We start from the raw sequence: 25,324 nt of genomic DNA, 5'->3' as shown, positions 1-25,324 counted from the left end.
AAATTTTGTGACATTATTTTTCACTTGTGTATGTAGAGATTGTAAAAATGACATTAGAACTGCAAACAGTCATGATAATGAGTATGCAAACTGTGACAAGTGGACAGCTTTGGGCTGTAGGTGTACACAATACTGTGGTTAAACCAACTGTGTTTTATTTCATTTGCATTTTTTCATCTAAGTGTAATTTTGATGTATAAAAACGAAGACAAAACAAAGGGTGAGAAAATATCTAAAAAGATGATAACATTCAAAACTTTACATTATTTTGAATTAAATAAAATGAGCTAAACAAAGAAGAATAAAGAAATAAATGTTCATTATTATATATCTGTATTTCTTGTATTGATCCAACATTGATCCACCTATAGGTATTTATAGTGATATTTGCAGTTTTGATGACAGCTGAGATATGAAAGAGTTTCCTCTGCTGTGACAGCTTGTTCTCACTCCCAACTCGTCACATATCATCGCTTGGTCAGGACCCCGTGGCGTCACTTTTTAACACACTGGGTAGTCTGATAGACTTTTGTTGAGCTCCCACAATGTCTGGAATAGATGCTATGATGACGTCTAAATAAGGTGACAAATTAGTGACTGCCGTAATACATTGAAAATGACGCTAAAGGGGTACTCCGTGCGTTAAAAAGTGACACCACGGGGTCCTGACCAAGCTTCGATATGTGACAAGTTGGGAGTTAGAACATGTTGGCTGTAACAATATGTAATTGATGAAAAGTCTAACAGAGTGATTGAGTTATACAACCCAAGATAGATTGAAGTCAATTAATGATTTCATCCCAGAAGGAATACGTGTTTCTCAGTTTTTTTGTTTTATTTGTTAGTTATTTATTTTTGGTGATTTGGTACATTTTAGCCTTTATTGAGAGGAGACAGTAGAGTCAGAGAGGAAATGAGGAGAGAGAGAGAGATGGGGATGACATGCATCTAAGATCTGCTGGAATCAAACTGGGGACAAATGTTGCAATTTTGTGGTATGAGTCTTAACCAGTACGCTACAGGGATGACCAGTATGTTAGTGTTGTTAAACATGGTGAATGTACCAGCCTGCAGTTGTTTCTTCCAACTTATTTTCATGCTAACTCCAAAACATAGTCAGAGTGCACAATCTGTAAACAAAATATAAAATATGTAGATGATTCATAAAATGTTTGGTCAGACATGCAAACCTCCTTGTCCAAAATCAGAGAGCACAGAGTTATTCAACTGGTGGGATGTCAAGTGCAGAAGACAAACCATCCTAGACCAATGTCTCTGTACCTTAAATTAATGAAACAACTGTATGAAATTCTGGAGTAATGACCTCACATCATCATGGAAAAATATTTATATACATAACAAGGGCTTGTATTATCTGAAAAATTGTCCTTTGATGAAATATAGAGCTGCAACGATTAGTCGATTATATGTATTGGTATTTTGATAATCAATTATTCAACCATTCCTTAAGCAAAAAGACCAAATATTGTCTGGTTTCAGCTTCTTAAACATTATGATTTGCTCCTTTTCTTTGTCATATGCAACAGTACATTAAAAATCTTTAGGATTTAGATTGTTGGTTGGAAAAAAATAGCAAACTGAAGACATCCCCATGGGCTCAAAGAAATTGTGAGCCATTTTTTCACAGTTTACACTGTATTTGTGTGAACTTGCACCTCATGACTTTAGGGATGTCACTTAACAATGTTAGGTAGATATTGAAAAACTTAACCATAACCTGATCTCTCATACAACAGGTGTCACTCTGAAGAAGAAGAAGAAGATTTCTACATCAACACCTCAAAGATGGAAAGCAATAATTACAGCAATGTCACATCCGACTATGATTATAACTACACCGACAATGGTGACAGCAGCAGCTTCTACTACAGCGACTACAGTGGTTTTGGCTTAGAAGAATTCTTCTTAGATGCAATGAAATGCGTAATCATTAGTTTCGGCCTTCCATTGAGTCTACTGGCCATCTACTCTCTATATTACCAGGTGAGTACTTTATGACTAACGCCTGGGACACACAGCCTGCGAGACACGCAGCACATCATCTAGAGATTCGAGGTCTCGCCTGTTTTTTTGGAGCGGGGTTTAACTGGTTAAATGATTAATATAATGAATAAAAGAACACGTCCTGTGTGAGGAGTGTATGTGGCTGACACAGAAGTATCCCCAACCAGACCCGACCATGCCTGTCAGAAAGAAAGCCACTTTTTATTTTTAACAATTGAGCACACGCTTCTGAATCTTTTTCCAACTAAACTAAATATAACTGAAATGTATAATTAAATTATATGAAACATGCTATTATTGATAGCCATTATCAAAGCCAAACTCTATGTAGAAAGATAGAGCTGGCAGCAGAAGAACCGCAGCAGCAACACTGTCTGTGTGACGCAACAGTTCAGCAACGCACGCACACTGCTGAGGTTCATGCAGGCTGTGTGTCCCAAGTGTAAGATTTATTAATTTAAGGTCATGTGTCTGTCATACAGTATGTCTGTAAAGAATCTTCATCTTGCTTGGGGGCTGGAAGGAAGTCTTGTAATGACCTATAAATTTAAACTAATTGGACCTTAAACACATGCAGTTAACATGTGTAGCTTCATTCCAGCTTCTCTTAAGGTGAAGTTAACAGCATCATTAACTTGTAGAGAAGAAATTGTCAGAAAAGATTTGTCAGGACAATTTGTACAGCATTATTGTGGCTCATTTAATTGGGTTTTGATTAAAACAATCAAGAAATATATGAAATTTTGTAGTTATTCATGGGGTGCATTCCACCATGGATGCAAAGAGAGACACCAAGCGAGGAGAGAGGAAAACCAAGAAATGTGTTTTTAGAGACATGAGACGTCCTCCCCTCTGAAGCATCATGTGAAGCGACGTCCATTTCCGATGACAGCGGCAGCTGATCACAGCTGGATCAGCTGTCAGTCGGCTATAACAGCTGTAGAAACTTCTGATGGAGTTTGTGTCTGCACACATTTGCACTGTGATAATACTAATAAAGGTGCACAGTTATCACTGCCAGCAGCTGTTTCCTCTCTGCAGCCTGTTACCTGTTACACCTAAATAAAAACAAACATGAATAAAAACCTGTATTTTCTGTATTTACACTGTGTACTGTGTCCTGCTTAGAGGCACAGGAACCATGTCTACTTGCAGAATGCGTTCATACTATTTATTGATTATTTGCAACTGTAGCCTATTTATGATATTCTGATTGTGAATTCATTAATTAATAACCCAGAATATGATCATGTGTCTTTTGAACACTGGAAAATCTGTATTTGGCTAAATGTTTCAGGGAAAATGGACATTATCTAACTCATATCAAACCCGACGCTCAGGAATTTTCAGCCTCATGTGACTGAATGGAAATGACGATAAATGATGTAAAATATAAATGTGCTTAACTGTTATTAAATAAATAAATTAAAGTCAGAAAGAGTCTCTCTGTCTGCAAGAAACAGTTTAATGGGGGAAATAACAGATTATGAAAAGAAAAATCTTTCTAATAAATGAAGAAAGTTGTTTATGGCTTTGTCGATAAGACCTACAGTTAACAGATTTTTTAACTAGATGATGAATCAGAAAACACATAAAACATGAGCTTACAATAACTGATATTCAATAAGGGGGCGTGTCGGCTCGAAAAAGACTCCCCTGAAGGCTGCTCCCGTGTTTCCTCACTCCTCGCTCCTCGATCCTTGCTCCTTGGAACAGAAATAAGAGACCTGGGACACCTGTCAAAATGGCGCACCAGGAACAACTTCTTGTTTAGGAGAGGAGCGAGGAGTGAGGAAAGAGCAAATAAGAGACTTGAGATGTACCCATGATCTTCAGAGGATGAAGCCCATTGATTTGGTTGATCCCCTGAATTTTGCTTTAGTGCCATCATCAGGTCACAAAGTGCAATAGTTTGGTTTACAACCAAATACCAGCTAAACTAATCACACGGCAAACTGCCTCAGCTGTATTTTGTGTTTACTGAACAGATTTAACATGACCCTGGACACACCTGCAATAAATTTTTCACTCTACTCCCATCTGGTCGCAGATAAAAGACACTTAGAAAAAGCGGTTTTAAATTCCATTGCCCACTAATCACAAGATCACGATATATATTAGTCTTTTTGTCTGCATGACATCATCGTGTGTGTGTGTGTGCATGCATCTATCTACTGTATGTTTTAGATGCATAATGCACAGTGGAAACAAATTTCCCCATGAGGACAATCAATATCTATCGCTCTATCTTTAGCATGCTAACACACTAAACTAAGATGGTCATTGTCATTGTGAGCAAATTAGCATTTAGCTCAATGGACCACTGTGCCTAAGTACAGCCTCACAGAGCAGTTAGCATAACTGTAGACTCTTGTTGTTGTTGAGTCTTGTAACATTGATTGGCCAATGTGATGACACATTGGCCAATGCATGAATGTTTCTGACTGCAATTGCTGTGCAGAGCAAAATGACATATTTGTCATTACGCAGAATTCCATTCACTTGTATTTTTGCACATTTCATGCAGAGATCCTAAATGAAAACACCAGAAAATTAAAAAAAAAAAGAGTTTCCAGCTGCTTTGTTTATTTCTACCATTGTTTTCTTGCAGGTTCAAAATACCAATGTTGCTCCAATCTTCCTCATCAACCTCCTCATCTCTGACATCATCCAGCTCTGCTGCATGATCGTCTTTATGGCAGAACATGTGAACTTTGATATACGTACCCCCTTCATTTATATTTACTACTATAGTGTGCTCGCCAGTGTTGGCTTCATGGTCTGTATCGCCCTGGAAAGGTAGCTATCTGTCTATCTTGTACGTTTTTAGCTACTTCCATGTGTATGACCATTATATTACCATATAAATCTGAATCTCCTCAAAGTCAGGAATATTCTGTATCTGATGATAGACTGTGTATCTTGTGTTTCAGGTATTTGGTCATCGCATGGCCACTGTGGTACCACGTCAGAAGCACCATCAAGATCTCTCTTGCAGTCTGTGTCGTGGTCTGGACCCTTCCTCTTGCTTATGTCCTTTCTGTCTTTTTCCCCTATGACTTTGATATCTCAGACATTATTTTTGCTGTCCTCCTCCTCATTCCTTTCCCACTTCTCATATTCTTCTTGGGTGGGACCCTTAAAGCCCTGTCTGCAGCCATCTCGGTCTCCTCTGATGAAAAAAGACGAATTGTGGGAATGTTGGTCCTGGTGGTGCTCATCTACACGCTGCTGTTTCTACCCAGAATAATCGTGTTACTGTCATACAAAGCCCAAAGTAATCATGACTTCCGCAAACTGACTGAAATGCTTCTTGAGTTCAGTCCTCTTGCAGACTTGATTCTGTATGTTTTCATTAAGGAGACCATGGACAAGCTTTTGGCCTCTTTGTGTTGTTGCATAATGGACAACAATGATAACAACAGATCATCAACATGAAAAAAGGAAAGAGACAAGAGTCACTGTCCTCTATCGATACTATTTCCAATAAGACACCTAACAGTAGTGTCAGGGACCTAGCGGTGAGGAAAACAGGTGTGAAAAACAAAAATAGTAAATTATTTACAATTTCATTTCGAATGAGCAAATAATCATGTAATATAATAAACATAATTTCTAAAATGAGGGCGCTTTAACTTAAATTTAGGTGAACTAAACAAACAGCAACTTAAGACTGAACATAATTGACCTGACTAGTGACACAAAGGGAGGGTTTATAGACAAAGGCTAGACTACACAGACACACAGGTGGGCAGGAATAACCATTTAAGTCTGTACTACAAATTAACCTCAATACAAACAAAGATTTAAATCAAGAAAGTATTTACAACCAATTTAACTGTCAAACAAAAACAATAAAACTTAGACCATGTCCACAGTAAGCAGGTTACGTTCCTGAATGTATGTTTTTCTCTCTTTTCTGTCATTTATAGTTATAATTTAAGTCTGCCAAGGGGCAGCTTCCATGAGCTGGCCAATCAGAACAGAGTGGGCTCATCAGGAGGGGCCCTTAAAGAGACAGGAGCTAAAACAGCCTGTTTCAGACAGAGGCTGAACTGAGGGGCTTCATAAAGGGCCAGTATAAGATAAATAGGAATTTATTTGAACTATACGTCATGCAAAAATATTCCAATAGCCCCAATAGAGCCCCAAAATAAAAAATGTTGACCTGAAAATGTGCATGTTATGTCCCCTTTAATGAAAGAAGCAAACCAGATATTTCTTGTTGATAAACTGAGCTGTTCAACACCATGATCACCCTGTTATTATAGCTGACACTCTGTCGTATTTCTACAAGGAGAGCATCATATCATGTCTATAGACTTTCTTCTTCTTTGGCCTCTCATACACATTGTAGTTTATTATTAATCTATATTATTATTTGGGGGGGTATTCTGTGTTACTTATTTTTTTCCTACTTATAAATAATGTATGTTAATCATTTGTGTGTGTGTGTGTGTGTGTGTGTGTGGTGGGTGGGGGGAGGTGGCGGGTATTTTTGTTCAACAAAAAATTAAACCACATATGATTTACTTTTTAATTTAATGTAAGTTATATTGGGTTATATGGGTTTTGTGGTGGGCATGCTATGGCTTGGCAATATAGATAAAATATTATATCACAGTACTAGAAATTGTAAATTTCCTGGAAATTCAATAAAAATATTTTCTACACAAAAATGAGAAATACTTGTTGTAAATGCTTTAGACTAACTCTGTGAATTAAACCTGACAAATCAACAAAATCTCTGGTTGTCTGTGGTATATATCATCATATAGTTCAACTCTACTGTGTAATACCATGGAGGCTTTTTTTTTTTTTTTCAAATAACCATATCATGTTCATTTGTGTTAATGACCATGATGCTTTTTTAGATAATAATTTGGGGCAGAAATTATATAATATTTTTCAATACAAGTTACAGTAGAGAGGCCTACTGTACATTTCCCCCTTCTTAAACTTGTTAAACTTGTTGCAGTAATCAGCTGACAACAGAGATCCAATAAAAACATATTTCCCAGAATGTCTTTAAGTACTTTGACTTTCTGCAGGGTGACACTTTATAAAGAAAAACATGCATTTTCAGAGGATAACGTATGATTGCTAAGAGCTTAAGGTTACTACTTGATAAGTTGTATGTAGTATAGTGTACAAAAAAGATGTTAAATTATAGTTCAATCAAGAGAGACTCAGTTTCTTTAAGTGACAATAATTTTATTGAACATGCATAATGAGATGAAAATGTGAAAAGTCTTTGGTGATTAGACCCCATCGTGATGTCATCATATTTATAAGGGGGAGGTTAAGGCAAGAGTAGAATAGGATAATAGGAAAGAGAACTGAGAAAAACATGCAAACCAACGCAATATATCTCAATCTTTCCCGGACCAGATGGCAATGGATTTCTAGTAAAATATGTAATGAAAAAATTAAACAGGGAGTAGCAGTATTAATAATAAGTTATACTGTTATATATTTAATATATGAGATAAATGAGCTGAAAGAATGAAAAGAATGCCCTGAATAATGCTAACTTACATGAAAGACAGCAGCAGATGATAGACTATGATGAAGGTGTGCTGCTACTGCTATTGGACAGATGTGACTCGCTGATGTAAGCAACTGATATCTCGATTGACAGCCCTGGCAAAGACAACCAAGGAATAATGAGTAAAAATGTGTGAGATGTGAATGCAGAATGATATGAGATATAAAACTATGGCCTATGCGTGCAAAGATAGTCTTCCTGACTGAACTTATCTAAAGCTCCATACATAGGAGAACAACAAGTGAATGAAGCAAAGATAATGTTTATTCTACCGGATGATAAGAGATGATTAAGTATTGAAGTAATAGAGGAAGAGTAAGAGTCCAGACCACGACACAGACCACAAGAGAGATCTTGATGGTGCTTCTGACGTGGTACCACAGTGGCCATGCGATGACCAAATACCTGTAACACAAGATACACAGTCTATCATCAGATACAGAATATTCCTGACTTTGAGGAGATTCAGATATATATGGTAATATAATGGTCATACACATGGTAGTAGCTAAAAACATACAGGATAGACAGATAGCTACCTTTCCAGGGCGACAAAGAGCATGAAGCCAACACTGGCCAGCACACTAAAGTAGTAAATATAAAAGAAGATTCGATAGATCTTCAAATCCTCAGGTTCTGCCACTAAGACCATCGTGCAGCAGAGCTGAATGATGTCAGAGATGAGGTTGATGATGTAGATTGGAGCAACATTGTTATTTTGCACCTGTAAGAGAACAATGGTAGAAATAAACAAAGCAGCTGGAAACATTTTTTTTCAATTTTCTGGTGTTTTCATTTAGGATCTCTGTACAAGATGTACGGGCCAATGTGTCATATTTTATGACACATTACAAGACTCACCAACAAGAGTCTACAGCTATGCTAACTGCTCTGTGAGGCTGCACAGGGGTCCATTGAGCTAAATGCTAATATGCTCAAATTGACAATGACCATCTTAGTTTAGCGTGTTAAAGATGAAGTGCTAAAGATAGAGTGATAGATATTGATTGTCTTCATGGGGAAATTTGTTTTTACGGTGCATTATGCTTCTAAAACATACAATAGATAGATGCATAAACACACATACACACCACGATTTCATGCAGACAAAAAGACTAATATATATTGTAATCTTGTGATTAGTGGAAAATTGAATTTAAAACTGCTTTTTTGTCTTGTATCTGTGACCAGATGGGAGTAGAGTGAAAAATTGATTGTGGGGTGTTCAGGGTCATGTTACATCAGTTTATTAGCACTAAACACAAAATACAGCTGAGGCCGATCACATTACCATTAGTTTAGCTGGTATTTGGTTGTAAACCAAAGTATTGGACTTTTGAAGTCATCGGATCAACCAGGTCAGTGGGCTTCATCCTCTGGAGACCATGAATGTTTGTACAAAATTTCATATATTTATTGATTGTTTTAATCAAAACCTTAAATAATGAGCTCAAATAACGCTGTACAAATTGTTCTGATAAACCTAACGGCAATTTGTTCTCTACAAGTTAATGATGCTGTTAACTTCAACTGCATGTGTTTAACGTCCAATTAGCTTAAATTTATAGGTCATTACAAGACTTAGCAGCCCCCAAGCAGGATGAAGAGTCTTTACAGACAGACTGTATGACAGACACATGACCTAAAATTAATAAATCTTAGTCATAAAGTACTCACCTGGGAATAAAGAGAGTAGATGGCCACTAGAGTCAAAGGAAGGCCGATACCAATGATTACCCATGTAACCACATTCAAGATGAATAGAATTTCTTTGTCAAAATAGGAGTTGCAAAAATCATAGTCGGTGTAATTATAATCATAGTCGATATAGTTACAATCATACTAGGTGTAGTTATAATGATAGTAGTGGGATGTGACATTGCTGTAATTATTGCTTTCTATCTTTGAGGTGTTGATGTAGAAATCTTCTTCTTCAGAGTGAAACCTGTTGTATGAGAGATCAGGTTATGGAAGTTTTTTAATATCTACATAACATTGTTAAGTGACATCACTAAAGTCTTGAGGTGCAAGTTCACACAAATACAGTGTATATTATAGCCATAAAAAAGGTGTCTTTGTTACATTATCTCCTAATAATATTTCTTCAGGGCTGCAACTAATAATTATTTTCATAACCGTTTAAGCTGCCGATTATTTTCTTGATTAATCATTTAGTTTATAAAATGTAGTGTTTTATACACTGAAAAAATTACACTCACAATTTCTTTGAGCCTGCGGAGATGTCTTAAGTTTGCTATGTTTTTTCTGACCAACAATCCAAAAAAGCCTGAAGATTTTTAATTTCCTGTTGCATATGACAAAGAAAAGGAGCAAATCATAATGTTTAAGGAGCTGAAACCAGAGAATATTTGATCTTTCTGCTTGTTGAATGTTTGAAAGAATAATTTGATTATCAAAATACCAATAAACATAGTCGACTAATCATTACAGCTCTATATTTCATCTTTAAAAAACATTTTTCAAATAATACAAGTCCTGGTGATGTACATAAATAATTTTCCATGATGATGTGAGGTCATTACTACAGAATTTCATACAGTTATTTCAGTAATTTAAGGTACAGAGACATTGGTCTAGGATGGTTTGTCTTCTGCACTTGACATCCCACCAGTTGAATAACTCTGTGCTCTCTGATTTTGGACAAGGAGGTTTGCATGTCTGACCAAATCATTTTATGAATCATCTGCATATTTTATATTTTGTTTACAGATTGTGCACTCTGACTATGTTTTAGAGTTAGCATGAAAATAAATTAGAGGAAACAACTGCAGGTTGGTACATTCACCATGTTTAACAACACTAACATACTGGTCATCCCTGTAGCGTACTGGTTAAGACTCATACGACGAAACTGCAACATTTGTCCAAAACAACAGAACTGGGAAACACTTATTTCTTCTGGGATGGAATCATTAATTGACTTTAACCTATCTTGGGTTGTATAACTCTATCCCTCAATGATTTTCCATCTAGTTATAGTTTTATCTTCTCTTTAAGACTCTGAACTCTGTCATGAAAGTATTTTAAAAAAAAATTGAACATTTCAAATGAAAATATTATAAACCAGCTTTCATCACTTTCAGTAATTCTTGGAAGAATTTCTAGACAGTGCCACAACCTTTATTCTCATTCGTCTCTGTTTATATTAGTTTTACTTCCCTGTTTTTGTTTTATTAAATACTGTATATTTCCTGTGTTGTCATCACATGTTTTTCATATTGTTTGTTTATGACACAGACAGATACTTGTATTTCTCACATTTCAAATTTGTATAGAAGGGAAGAGAGGGAGAAACTTACTGGTTGGACTGCAGTAAACTGTCACTGTTTGCATGTTTATTTACATGACTGTTTGCATCTCTGTTTTCCTTGTTTTGTATCACTACATTTACAATTTTATGTGCTACATTAAACATAGAGTGACGCCATTATTGCCTCAACACTGGATGTTGATAAAACAAAAAAGTACACACAAAATACACAAAATTTACCTTTGAAAGCTGCAGATCCCAAGCTGAATGAGTTCCTTACACCAGAGTTTAATGCTTTGTCCTCTGCAATCTGCAGTAATGTGGTGAGAATGACACACAGGAGGTTCCTTTACTTAGTCTTCTAAAGAAGAGAGAAGTTGTACTTTGTGAATATTGTTTAATTGGCATTCTTGCTATCAAGCATGCAGGAGCATTGAAAAAGGCATGAACATTAGGAGAAAGGTTAGTCTCATTCACCTGGTGAATGTAAGTCCAATATTCACTCTCTTTTAGCTCTGTTTTTGCTCTCTACCAACTCCTGAGGGAAATATCTGGATCTTTGGCTGCTAAATGCTCCACTATGTTCACCAGCTAGTCTACAACTAACTGTGTCTGTTTGCCATTTGGTGCTGAGCAGGTAGTGTACAGTGGATTTCTAGATCTTTTTCACTGTAAACAGCTGCCTGCTGCAGTTGAGAATGACACTTTGAGAGCGCTGAGAGTGAACCAAGAGAGTGACAGCTAAACAATGAGCTGAAACATTTTGATCTACAAGAGAAGGGAAAGTAGATCAGCCCTGATATTTAATAATGGAAGCATAACTGACTGTAATTTTGTGGGAACTTAAGAGTAGAAGTATGTCTAGATAAAGGTTGCCAGTTGGAATGGCAGGTAGAAGAATGCAAAATGCTTTGATTTAGGTTCAGTATTACATGAAATTATACAATGGATTTATGGTTCAGTTATCTATTTATTTATTTATTTTCTCCCTTCATACAGTCATGTGTCTGCTTTATTACTTATACAAGTCTTTCCCAAGCCAAACTGAACAAACCACCATTTTCTGCAAAAGCTTGGTTTCAGCAGTGATTTTTGTCATTGCAATGCACATGAAGTGTGCAGAGTTGATGAAATTCAGTCACAGTTATGCCTAAAAAGTCAGAGGAAACCTTAAAATACAGGATTTCAGTCCCAGAAGTATCTGTGGACTAATCAAACAGGTATTTTGGGCTGGGGAGAGGAAAATGACAGATGTGTGCTCTGAATGGAGTTGAAATGACTCAATGCTTGTTTTTTATTCAATCACGTATGATTAGATAAATTACAGCTACTTTAATTTATCATCTTTTTTTTGAGCAAATATAATTGACTAATCGTTGCAGATCTATATTTCATCAAAGGATAATTTTTCATATAATACAAGACCTTGTGATGTACTATATATAAATAATTTTCCATGATGATTTGAGGTCATTACTACAGAATTTCATACAGTTATTTCAGTAATTTAAGGTACAGAGACATTGGTCTAGGATGGTTTGTCTTCTGCACTTGACATCCCACCAGTTGAATAACTCTGTGCTCTCTGATTTTGGACAAGGAGGTTTGCATGTCTGACCAAACCATTTTATGAATCATCTGCATATTTTATATTTTGTTCATAGATTGTGCACTCTGACTATGTTTTGGAGTTAGCATGAAAATAAATTAGAGGAAACAACTGCAGGTTGGTACATTCACCATGTTTAACAACACTAACATACTGGTCATCCCTGTAGCGTACTGGTTAAGACTCATACCACAAAATTGTGGTATGAGTCTTAACTTAGTTGCATGTCATCCCCATCTCTCTCTCTCTCCTCGTTTCCTGTCTGACTCTACTGTCTCCTCTCTAAAAAGGATAAAATGTACCAAACACAAAAAAATAAACAACAAACAACTATGTATGTAAAGCTGAGTTTTATAATATTTTCATTTGAAATGTTCAAAATTTTCTGAGTTACTTTAATGACAAAATTCAAACTCTCAAAGAGAAGATGAAACCACAACCACATCAAAATTACACTTAGGTGAAAAAAATGCAAATGAAATAAAACACAGTTGGTTTAACCACAGTATTCTGTACACCTACAGTCTAAAGCTGTCTGCTTGTCACAGTTTGCATACTCATTATCATGACTGTTTGCAGTTCTAATGTCATTTTTACACTCCCTTCCTTGATGAGTGAAAAATAATGTCTACAGTAAATATGGTGAGTGATAACATGCAGTAGGTTCCTGATACTACGGAAGAGAGGAAAAAGTAGACAGACATGAATATGTAAAGTACATTAGTACAACTAGCTGGAAGGTGGTTCCATTTACAACTTTGGGGAAGCTAAAACGGGACGATGGCACTAGTGATGTAACCGACCTGCACGCTGATATTTGACATGTTTTTTTCTCTTCCCGAAAACAAATAGTTTTGAAATATTTCTATGAAACAAATATTCGTAAAAAAACAAACAAACAAAAAACACTATTTGTGCTTTGCTGAATAAGGTATTTGTATTCAGGCACACCCTTAGTGACTTAATTAAATTGTCTACCGTATTGTAGTTTTGGTTGGAAGAAACAACTGCAACTGACATCAACAGGAATATTCTTTCTGCCAATAATATACTCCCAAGCATATACAGTATATCAGTCCAGTTTAAGATTATCTTGTAGTTTTTTAAGTTTCAAGTGGCATTAAATGTGTTTGGTGATAATTGTAACTTTTGTCATATTCAAATTGATGAACTCCCGACATTGAGTGTGATCCTCATTTTATCTGCACCTCAACATTGATGTTTCAGCACTGACTCATGCAACCACTGTGTCATTTCATGTTTCATGCTACCATCTAGTGGCCAAACATAAAACCATCTGTATAATCTCCTACATATGGAATAACTGGCAAGCTGCCAAGCCACATTGCTGATGGTGCAGTGCTGCACTGGCTTTATCCACTCATCTCCAAACTAACAACAATAACAGGTTTGACTCCTGATTCATTAGAAAGAGTTTTGTACAGTGGCCCCTAAGGACAAAGCACATACAAGAGTGAATGCACAAACATTAATAAAAAAGCATGCTCCAAATCAAGAAATGCTACAAATACCAAAATTCATATAAAAAAGGAAAAACACATGAAACAAGAAAAATGCTACAAAGCTAATTGCTACACCTGAAGTGCTCCAGGCTGCTAGGAGGATTTGGAGCGTGTTCTTCTTATTGTTTGTGCTTTCACTCTTGTTTATGCTTTTTCCTTAGGGGCCACCGTAGTTTTGGACTAAAGAACCAGGAAGAGAGTTCAAACAATTTTCTAGTTTGCGTTATTTTTTTTCCCACCCTCATTCTGTGAAGACCCGCCCCTACTGTGCCTCTGATTGGCTCTGACCCTGATATTCTTACCCTTACCCTAACTATCTCACTCCTCTTCTGCATTATGTCTATGACCACTTTAGAGCACACAGTTATGCTCCGTGTGCACTCTAGATATGAAAGTTTGTGTCTATGGCTGCTTCAAAGGGCATGTTTTCACTCCATGCAGGCTCTACATTGGATGATTAAAGTCTCTAATCGCTTTAGAGTGCATAGTTCTGCTCCCTGAGTGCTCTCGATCAGACAGTTCACGTCTCTGACAGATACATTTCATACTGGTTTATTATCCATGTGGATGCCCAGGTACTTGAAAGAGTCCAACTTTTTGTGTTGAGGATGAGATGATGTTCATCACACCACTGTAAAAAAGTTCTGTATTTTAGACTAATACATCTGGTCCTGGACGTCAGAGTTATTTAGAATAAGGGAAACAAAGTCTAGGGAAACACAACAAGGGAACTTTATATTAAAGTTAAGATATCCACTTGATTTGATTAATTTGGATGGCTGGCACCTCTCTGTAGGTTCAGATAAACATTTGAACCCATTTTTGCACAAAACATGCAGAAATCAATGACTGTGGATTTTGTCCCCCATTACTTACATTGAAAGCACATTAGGAAGGGATCTTCTAATGGTCAGTGTGAACAGGAGGAATGATTACAGCGAGCTATTTCAATGTTCATTTGAGCAACTGACTGTTGTTTTAAGACTTGGAAAAATGTGAACATATCCTTTAAGTAATATATGGGGTTATTAAATGTTACATGCTGAACTAAAATCAACAAACAATAGTCTGGCATAGGCCCTGGGATTCTCCAGGTGTTTAGTGACCATGTGCACTATACTAGTGATTACATAATCAGTTCCTCTGTGGTGTCTGTATGCAAATTGGTATGGGTCTAACTGTGGGCCTTCCTCAGACTGCAGGTTGCTCACCATAGTTATTTCCATACATTTCATCACTTCAGGGGTCAAAGCAGGTTTGATACATATTAGCATAACAATAGCATACATAATAAATGATAATTAATTCTTGTCATATCTAAGTTAAATTCTTGTTTTTTCTTTTAATATTCATCTCAACACTGATGTTAGCAGACAGGAATATCACTCAAATAAACCTCAAAATATTTTACTCAGAGCAAAAACTGCCACTTGTTAGTTTGATATTGGAAGAGTATGATGAAAGCCAACAATGGACGCTGGATATCTGTATTAGACACTGAAAAGGAATAAAACTGACATTTTGCAGCCTTGTGGCCTTTTACAGGACCATGGCTTTCAGAATAACCTCTTGACTTGTATGAGTGTCCTGTTGGATCTCTGCAGTGTCAGAGGGTTAGAAACTATAAATCTGATAGTTATAAAAATCAGTCAGGCGGTCTGAGAGTAGCCCCGCTGTGGTCACCACGAAACAGCTAGGGTGAACCGACAGGGCGCACAGTTCACTCACTCTCATAGCTGAGGTCAGCGCAAGCAGCAAAGCTGTTTTGAATGACAACGCCTTCAGAGAGGAGCGCTCCAGAGGCTCATAGGGATCACTCACTAGGGCCTCATGCACCACCGGCACATTCCACTGGGGGGCAGAGACAGGTCTATAGCCAAAACTCTCATGACAGGAGGAAACAGCTGCTGCATACACTTTAACAACGGCATGAGACAGCTGCCTTTTTAGGGTTGAACTTTTCCATGTACCTTATTTGTACATCACTTAGGATAACTCACTCCATGGCCATTTAACCTATACATCTAATCAGTTATATGAAGGTATCATTCAGGCTGGATGGAAATATGTCATGTAGCTCACATTAGTCTGTTCTGCTTGTGGCTTTTTAGTTGTTGTTTGTTTTTTTTCATATGAGCAGACAATCAGGACTGTTTGATGCTCTAAATGAGTTTTTATCCTTCAGGTTAGCCAAAACTTTTTCAGTTCTGCCATTGCAATGCACATAATGTGTGCAGAGTTGATGAAATTCAGTCACAGTAATGCCTAAAAAGTCAGAGAGAAAACTTTAAAATACAAGATTTCAGTTCCAAAGGTATCTGTGGACTAACCAAACAGGTATTTTGGGCTGGGGAGAGTAAAATGACAGATGTGTGTTCTGAATGGAGTTGAAATGACTCAATATTTGTTTTTTAAACTGTTCTTTAATCACATATGATTAAATACATTACAACTACTGTAATTTATCATCTTTTGTGTACACTATAAAACTAATCAAGTAGTAACCTTAAGCTCTTAGCAATCATACGTTATCTTCTGAAAATGCATGTTTTTCTTTATAAAGTGTCACCCTGCAGAAAGTCAAAGTATTTAAAGACATTCTGGGAAATATGTTTTTGTTGGATCTCTGCTTTTGCAGTGTCAGCTGATTAGTGCAACAGTTGGTAATCAACAAGTTTAAGAAGGGGGAAATGTACAGTAGGCCTCACTACTGCAACTTAGAGTGAAACATATGATATAATTTCTGCTCCACATTATTATCTCAAAAGTATGAGAACTTAACATGAATAAACATACGTTGGTGATTTGAAAAAAAAGCAAAATGCCTCCATGGTATTACACAACAGTAGAGTTGTGCTATATGATGATATACACAAGAAACAATTAGCAGAGATTTTGTTGATTTGTAGGGTTTAATTCACATAATTAGTAAAAAGGAAACATTCTCATTTTTGTCTAGAAACATATTTTTATAGAATTTCCAGAAAATTTACAATTCCTTATAAAAGTACTGCGTATAATAATACAAGATGTTATCAGTACTGCCAAGCCATAGCGTGCCGACCACAAAACCCCCGAAAATATAACTTACATTAAATCAAAAGAAATAAATCATATGTTGTTTAACTTTTATGCATACAAATACCCCCCCCCCCCCCCACACACACACACAATAATAGACATACATAGTTATAAGTAGGAAAAAGTAACATATTATAATGTGTATGAGAGGCTAAAGAAGAAGAAAGTCTATAGACTTGATACGATGATCTCCCTGTAGAAATAAGATGGAGTGGCAGCTATAATAACAGGGTGATCATGGTGTTGAACAGCTCAGTTGATCAACAAATAATATCTGGTTTTTCTTCTTTGATTAAAGGGGACATAACATGCACATTTCCAGGTCTATAGTTTTATTCTGGGGCTCTACTGGAATATTTCTGCATGACTTACAGTTCAAAAAACTCCTTATTTATCTTATACTGCCCCTTTATGCAGCCCCTCAGTTCAGCCTCTGTCTGAAACAGGTCCTTTTAGCTCCTGTCTCTTTAAGGCCCCCCCTTGATGAGCCTACTCTGTTCTGATTGGCCAGCTCCAGGAAGCTGCCCCTTGGCAGACTTAAATTATGAATATAAATGACAGAAAATCACAAAAAGCATGTTATGTCCCCTTCAGAGGATAATAATGATAGATATCAACTTAATGCACATTTGTTGAAGCCCTAACAGTGAACCAGAAAAAGTTAACCTGCATGGACAAACATTTCCCACCAACCACTTCTCTCACAACATAATCAAAACAATGCTTCCTTTTCATCTACTTGTGATGGTCACACCACTGGCTGACAACAAACAGTCTTAGTAGTTTTCTTTGAGCATAACTGACACAAACATTTCAACTAATGATGTGGCACAAAGTCTGTTGTTGTCATACAGCAAACACTTTATTTATTTTTTGTTTGCTAGTTTAAGTGCATTTTAGTTAACATTCAGACACATTACAGTTAACATCTATTTTCTCCCTTTTCTTTCTCCCTCTTTCTCTGCCTGCATGGAGCTGACTGTGTACATGTTGTTATCTTTCATACTGATGATCTGCTGTTATCATCACTGTCCATTCTGCAACAACACAGAGAGGCCAAAAGCTTGTCTATGGCCCCTTTCCTCATGAAAACATACAGAATCAAGTCTGCAAGAGGACTGAATCTGAGAAGAATGAAAGTCAGGTTGTCGAAGGTATAATTATCTCTGGCTTCTTCTACCAGATTCCAGATGATTTTGGGTAGAAACAGCAGCGTGTAGATGAGCAGCACCAGGACCAAAATTCCCACAATTCGTCGTTTTTCATCAGAGGGGACTGAGATGGCAGCAAACAACGATTTGAGGGTCCCACCCAAGAAGAATATGAGCAGTGGGAAAGGAACAAGGAAACAGACAGAGGAAATGGTTTTTAAGACCGTAATTTCAACCTGGAAATAGAAAGGAAGGACAAAAACAAGAGGAAGGGTCCAGACCACAACACAGACAACAAGAGAGCTCTTGATGGTTCTCCTTAAGCGGTACCACAGTGGCCATGCGATGAGCAAATACCTGAAACACAAGATACACAGTCTATCATCAGATACAGAATATCCCTGACTTTGAGGAGCTTCAGATTTATATGGTAATATAATGGTCATACACATGGAAGTAGCTAAAAACATACAGGACAGACAGATAGCTACCTTTCCAGGGCGACACACACCATGAAGCCAATACTGGCCAGCACACCAAAGCAGTAAATATAATAGAAGATTTCATCGTTCTTCCAGTCAGGTCTTGCCTTTTTTACGATCATGCAACAGAACTGAATGATGTCAGAGATGAGGAGGTTGATGATGAAGATTGGAGCAACATTGTTATTTTGCACCTGCAAGAAAACAATGGTAGAAATAAAGAAAAGCAGCTGGAAACATTTTTTTTTTTTCAATTTTCATTTAGGACCTTTGCACAAAATGTGCAAAAATACAAGTGGATGGAATTATAGGTAATAATAAAAATGTCATTTTGCTCTGCCCAGCAATTTCAGTCAGAAACATTCATGCATCAACCAATGTGTCATCAAATATGACACACTGGCCAATCAGTGCTACAAGACTCAACCACAAGAACATATATATATATATAGAACATATATTTCTTGATTGTTTAAATCAAATCCCAAAATAATGAGCTCAAATAATGCTGTACAAATTGTCCTGACAAATCTTTTATGACAATTTGTTCTCTACAAGTTAATGGTGCTGTTAACTTCACCTTAAGAGAAGCTAGAATGAAACTACACATGTTAACTGCATGTGTTTAAGGTCCAATTAGCTTAAAATTATAGGTCATTACAAGACTTCCTTCCAGCCCCCAAGCAGGATGAAGATTCTTTACAGACAGACTGTATGACAGACACATGACCTAAAATTAATAAATCTTAGTCATAAAGTACTCACCTGGGAATAAAGAGAATAGATGGCCACTAGAGTCAAAGGAAGGCCGATACTAATGATTACGCATGTTATCACATATATAAAATATGGTTCAACAAAATAGGGGTTGGTTGCATCACTATTATCATCGTCGAATGTGACATTGCTGTTATTATTGCTTTTCATCTGTGAGGTGTTGATGTAGAAATCTTCTTCTTCTTCAGAGTGAAACCTGTTGTATGAGAGATCAGTTTATGGAGGTTTCTTAATATCTACATAACATTGTTAAGTGACATCACTAAAGTCTTGAGGTGCAAGTTCACACAAATACAGTGTATATTATAGCCACAAAAAAGGTGTCTTTGTTACATTTTCTCCTAATAATATTTGTTCAAGGCTGCAATTAACAATTATTTTCATCACAGATTAAGCTGCTGATTATATTCTCGATTAAATGATTAACCTTTGAGTTTATAAAATGTAGTGTTTTATTCACTGTAAAAAAGAAAAAATTACACTCACAATTTCTTTGAGCCTGCGGGGATGTCTTCAGCTTACTATTTGTTTCTCACCAACAATCCAAATCCTAAAGATTTTTAATGTACTGTTGCATATGACAAAGAAAAGGAGCAAATCATAATGTTTAAGAAGCTGAAACCAGAGAATATTTTGGTATTTTCCCATGATGATGTGAGGTCATTACTACAGAATTTCATACAGTTCTTTCAGTAATTTAAGGTACAGAGACATTGGTCTAGGATGGTTTGTCTTCTGCACTTGACATCCCACCAGTTGAATAACTCTGTGATCTCTGATTTTGGACAAGGAGGTTTGCATGTCTGACCAAACCATTTTATGAATCATCTGCATATTTTATATTTTGTTTACAGATTGTGCAATCTGACTATCTTTTGGAGTTAACATGAAAATTAATTGGAGGAAACAACTGCAGGCTGGTACATTCACCATGTTTAACGACACTAACATACTGGTCATCCCTGTAGCGTACTGGTTAAGACTCATACGACGAAACTGCAACATTTGTCCAAAACAACAGAGCTGGGAAACACTTATTCCTTCTGGGATGGAATCATTAATTGACTTTAGCCTATCTTGGGTTGTATAACTCTATCCCTCTGTTAGACTTTTCACCAGTAACATATTGTCACAGCGCAGGAAACTCTTTCATATCTCAGCTGTCATCAAAACTGCAAATATCACTATAAATACCTCTATGTGGATCAACGTTGGCTCAGAACATACAGTAAATACAAGAAATACAGAAATATAATAAAGAACATTTGTTTCTTCATTCTTCTTTATTCAGCTCATTTAATTCAAAATAGTGCACTTTTTTTGAATGTTATTATCATTTTAGCTATTTTCTCACCCTTTGTTTTGTCTTTGTTACGCAACTTTTAAACATCAAAATTACACTTAGGTGAAAAAAATGCAAATGAAATAAAATACAGTTGGTTTAACCACAGTATTCTGTACACCTACAATCTAAAGCTGTCTGCTTGTCACAGTTTGCATACTCATTATCATGACTGTTTGCAGTTCTAATGTCATTTTTACAATCTCTTCCTTCTTAAGTGAAAAATAATGTCACAAAATGTACCTTGAAAGTTGCAAGACCACACCTGGATGAGTTCCCTACACCAAGTTTGATGTTTTGTCCTCTGCATCCAAACAGTCTACAGTAAATATGGTGAGTGATAACATGCAGTAGGTTCCTGATACTATGGAAGAGAGGAAAAAGTAGACAGATATGAATATGCAAAGTACATCAGTACAACACGCAGGAATGTGGTTCCATTTACAACTTTGCTTGCTTGTTTTGATACATATAACCACCTGTCACATGGGGCGGAGCAGGTGAACACAAGTGCAGACTCAGACAAAGAGACAGGGGTAAGGTAAATAAGGTATTTATTGACAGGTGAGGGTGAAGAAGGGGTTCAGGCCAGGGGAAGCTGAAACAGGATGGTAACACTATTTACCATCTGTGTGTAAGCAGTGCTCACAAATCGCTTTTGTCAAACAGGCCCTGAAATAAAATAGGCTCAGGTTGGCTGCTGGCATAGGCAGTATAGGCAAAAGCCAGGAGCTCCAGGGTAATGTAGGGGTGCCCAACGACACAGGAAAAATAAATAATTGACAATAACAAATAAAAAATCAACACTAGAAGACAAAAGAGCCCTCTGTGTTTTAAATTGTGTTCATTTACATTACCACCATCTGAGATTAATGCACTGAAACCAGGGGTATGCTTTAAACAAACAATAGTTTGTACAGTGTGTCAAAGTTTTTATAGCTGTTCTAAACAACCACACTCAATTTTGGTGAAAAGCTGGAGGGGCTAGCTGAGATTATCTTGGGGATAATGGGGCACACTTTCAAACAATCTCTCCTTGAAAGAATTTATGGTGTTTTACATACTTTCTCACTTCTGCATCACTGGCCAGTAGCATTAAGTTGGCATGACCAATTTTGGAAAGTTGCAACCCAGTGGTTTCAAATACTGTTTGACCATCTGACAAACACTTAAGTGGAAGCATACTGACTCTATAAGATCTCTACAAAAATGAGGAGATGTTCCATTCATTCATTACTGAAATATTCCCACTTGGCGCTGTTATTTAATGGTATCTGACCTTCTCTGCTCTTCTACACCATGGTGAGCTATTCCACACAGATTTCAAGAGTAGACATTAAAATCATTTGGCTCTAGCACACACTGAAAATGGTCTCTGGCTACTTATATCATCATTAAACCCCAATTTGGAGATATAAGTGTCCAAAACAACTAGAAATCCAGATCTAATAAAGTGAAAATCAGTGGTCTTTTTGCTGATTGCAGAAGGCACATTATCATCATCATCCTTGGTCCTCCGATTCTTCAATGCTAATATTTAGAGCATTATTCAGGTGCAATTCAAGCAGGGGTGAACCAGCTTTAACTGTGTAGAAGGTGACTTGGACCTATTGGCTTGGTCTAGTATGGCAGCTGGTAAACTACCACAAAAAACAACTTTTGCATACATGCTTACTTTAGTTTCTGGGAGAGGGAATTTTGCATAACGCTTCAGGAAAACTTCCTGTGGTTAAATAGATACAGATGCTCCAGTATCTACAATTAGCTGGCTGTGTGTGTGAATTTGTGTTTGACATGCCAACAGCCTTGACTAGGCCGAGGACACGCTGGCTGTAGAGGATTGTAACCTATCCTGTAAAACACTGAGGGCCCTATTTTAACAAACTTAAGCACATGGTCTGAAGCGCATGGTGCAAGTGTATCTAAGTCCTGTCCAAATCCATTTTTGATAGTTTAATGGTGGAGAAAATGGTTGCAGCACCAGATGCATGGTTCAAAACGGTTGTCCTTAGTCTCTTAATTAATCATTGGTTTGTTTTTAGTGTAACATGCAATAAATCAATCAGAGTGTCATCTCCCATTCCCTTTAAAAGCCCAGTGCACTTGCACCTTGGGGGATTGCTATTATAATGGCACATTTGCTAAGTAGTAAGAAGGAGTGCCTCTCTGCAGAGGAAACAGATCTGCTTGTGCAGAAAGTGAAAGCACACAATCTATTACAAGCACACACTGGCCTCTGATGCTCCTGGACCCTCCTGTGGCCATCCCCAGACTACCAATTTAAGATTCTGCTCATTATTTTGGTGCAAATTTCTTTATGTTTTTTTTTTTGAAAAGGGTTTTTTTTTTTTTTTTTAATTCAACTGTTCTCTTTAAAATCATTTTGATCAGTCAGGGAGTAACAGGTAAAGTCAGTGGGATTTCAACTGCTGAAAGTATGGAAACCTGATCACTGTAATCTCAAAATAATATTATTTGTTAAATATTGTTCAAAAATTAAATCATTAATTTTAATCATGCAAAAAATCATCGTACACATTTGATCAGCTCTCCAATGTGCTGATCCTGCTGCTGGCTGCAGCTAGAAGCTGTGCAGATTTATTTCCTTCTTTAGTTTAATTGTTTTCTCCTTATTTATTTCCTCATGTGTTCCTCATGTCCTCATGTATTGATGTAGCTGGAAAGTCGATCCGTGTCTGATCTGTTGTTGATATCTGTTTGTTGGGTCTTGACAGACAACCTGAAGAGTCTGTTTAATTACCTTCATGTATTGTCACAATTTGGTCAAATTATTTGACAATTTCATCCATCATTACTGCGATTAGTTAATTCTGATAAATAATATGACTAACCGTTATATGTATCTTTTAAAATACGTTAATGTAGACTACAAAATAATGATCTTTCACATTGTAATCTTTTTGTTTGTAATCTTTTGCATGTTTGTGCGCTGCTGTGCGTCTGTGTGTGCGTAACAAGCAGAAAGAGGAAGAGAGGGAAAAGTAGACAGACATGAATATGTAGAGTACATCAGTACAATGTGCGCCAGCTTGACTAAGCCCAGGACACACTGGCTGTAGAGGATTGTAACTTTTCTTGTAAAACACTGAGAAACACATTTAAAATGAACTGATTACAGATCACATTACTCTCTGTTTGGCCAAAACCACACAGAATATGTAACACCCTCAATGATTTTCCATCTAGTTATAGTTTTATCTTCTCTTTAAGACTCTGAACTCTGTCATGAAAGTATTTTAGAAAATTTTGAACATTTCAAATGAAAATATTATAAACCAGCTTTCATCACTTTCAGTAATTCTTGGAAGAAATTTCTAGACAGTGCCACAACCTTTATTCTCATTCGTCTCTGTTTATATTAGTTTTACTTCCCTGTTTTTGTTTTATTAAATACTGTATATTTCCTGTGTTGTCATCACATGTTTTTCATATTATTTGTTTATGACACAGACAGATACTTGTATTTCTCACATTTCAAATTTGTATAGAAGGGAAGAGAGGGAGAAACTTACTGGTTGGACAGCAGTAAACTGTCACTGTTTGCATGTTTATTTACATGACTGTTTGCATCTCTGTTTTCCTTGTTTTGTATCACTACATTTACAATTTTTATGTGCTACATTAAACATAGAGTGACACCATTATTGCCTCAACACTGGATGTTGATAAAACAAAAAAGTACACACAAAATACACAAAATTTACCTGGCTGATAAATGCTCCACTATATTCACCAGCTAGTCTACAGCTAACTGTGTCTGTTTGCCATTTGGTGCTGAGCAGGTAGTGTACAGTGGATTTCTAGATCTTTTTCACTGTAAACAGCTGCCTGCTGCAGTTGAGAATGACACTTTGAGAGCGCTGAGAGTGAACCAAGAGAGTGACAGCTAAACAATGAGCTGAAACATTTTGATCTACAAGAGAAGGGAAAGTAGATCAGCCCTGATATTTAATAATGGAAGCATAACTGACTGTAATTTTGTGGGAACTTAAGAGTAGAAGTATGTCTAGATAAAGGTTGCCAGTTGGAATGGCAGGTAGAAGAATGCAAAATGCTTTGATTTAGGTTTAGTATTACATGAAATTAGACAATGGATTTATGGTTCAGTTATCTATTTATTTATTTATTTTCTCCCTTCATACAGTCATGTGTCTGCTTTATTACTTATACAAGTCTTTCCCAAGCCAAACTGAACAAACCACCATTTTCTGCAAAAGCTTGGTTTCAGCAGTGATTTTTGTCATTGCAATGCACATGAAGTGTGCAGAGTTGATGAAATTCAGTCACAGTTATGCCTAAAAAGTCAGAGGAAACCTTAAAATACAGGATTTCAGTCCCAGAAGTATCTGTGGACTAATCAAACAGGTATTTTGGGCTGGGGAGAGGAAAATGACAGATGTGTGCTCTGAATGGAGTTGAAATGACTCAATGCTTGTTTTTTATTCAATCACGTATGATTAGATAAATTACAGCTACTTTAATTTATCATCTTTT

The 25,324-nt window shown here is 36.7% G+C and overlaps 2 protein-coding genes across 2 annotated transcripts in view; one reads left to right on the top strand and one right to left on the bottom strand.

The window, feature by feature from the left end:
* Positions 1-1,612: 1,612 nt before the first annotated feature.
* Positions 1,613-5,463, top strand: LOC122997398 (ovarian cancer G-protein coupled receptor 1-like). The gene is made up of 4 exons (XM_044373495.1): positions 1,613-1,629; positions 1,758-2,004; positions 4,637-4,824; positions 4,959-5,463. Exons 1-4 carry the CDS (start codon positions 1,613-1,615, stop codon positions 5,461-5,463), a joined length of 957 nt encoding a protein of 318 aa, XP_044229430.1.
* Positions 5,464-7,836: 2,373 nt separating this feature from the next.
* The window catches only part of LOC122997396 (ovarian cancer G-protein coupled receptor 1-like), a 37,673-nt gene continuing 20,185 nt past the window's right edge, over positions 7,837-25,324 (bottom strand). The window contains exon 3 of the mRNA XM_044373492.1: positions 7,837-7,978. Coding sequence (XP_044229427.1) covers positions 7,837-7,978 — 142 coding nt within the window. The remainder of the gene's footprint in view (positions 7,979-25,324) is intronic.

The sequence above is a fragment of the Thunnus albacares genome, chromosome 14 (assembly GCF_914725855.1).
Source record: "Thunnus albacares chromosome 14, fThuAlb1.1, whole genome shotgun sequence".
Taxonomy (NCBI): domain Eukaryota; kingdom Metazoa; phylum Chordata; class Actinopteri; order Scombriformes; family Scombridae; genus Thunnus; species Thunnus albacares.
Note: the sequence above shows the minus strand (reverse complement) of the source record. Positions and strands in the feature narration are given on the sequence as shown.

Coding starts and splice junctions, on each gene's coding strand:
- LOC122997398 (XM_044373495.1), top strand. Junction 2,005..4,636: donor TCTACTCTCTATATTACCAG/GTGAGTACTTTA, acceptor GTTTTCTTGCAG/GTTCAAAATACCAATGTTGC. Junction 4,825..4,958: donor GTCTGTATCGCCCTGGAAAG/GTAGCTATCTGT, acceptor CTTGTGTTTCAG/GTATTTGGTCATCGCATGGC.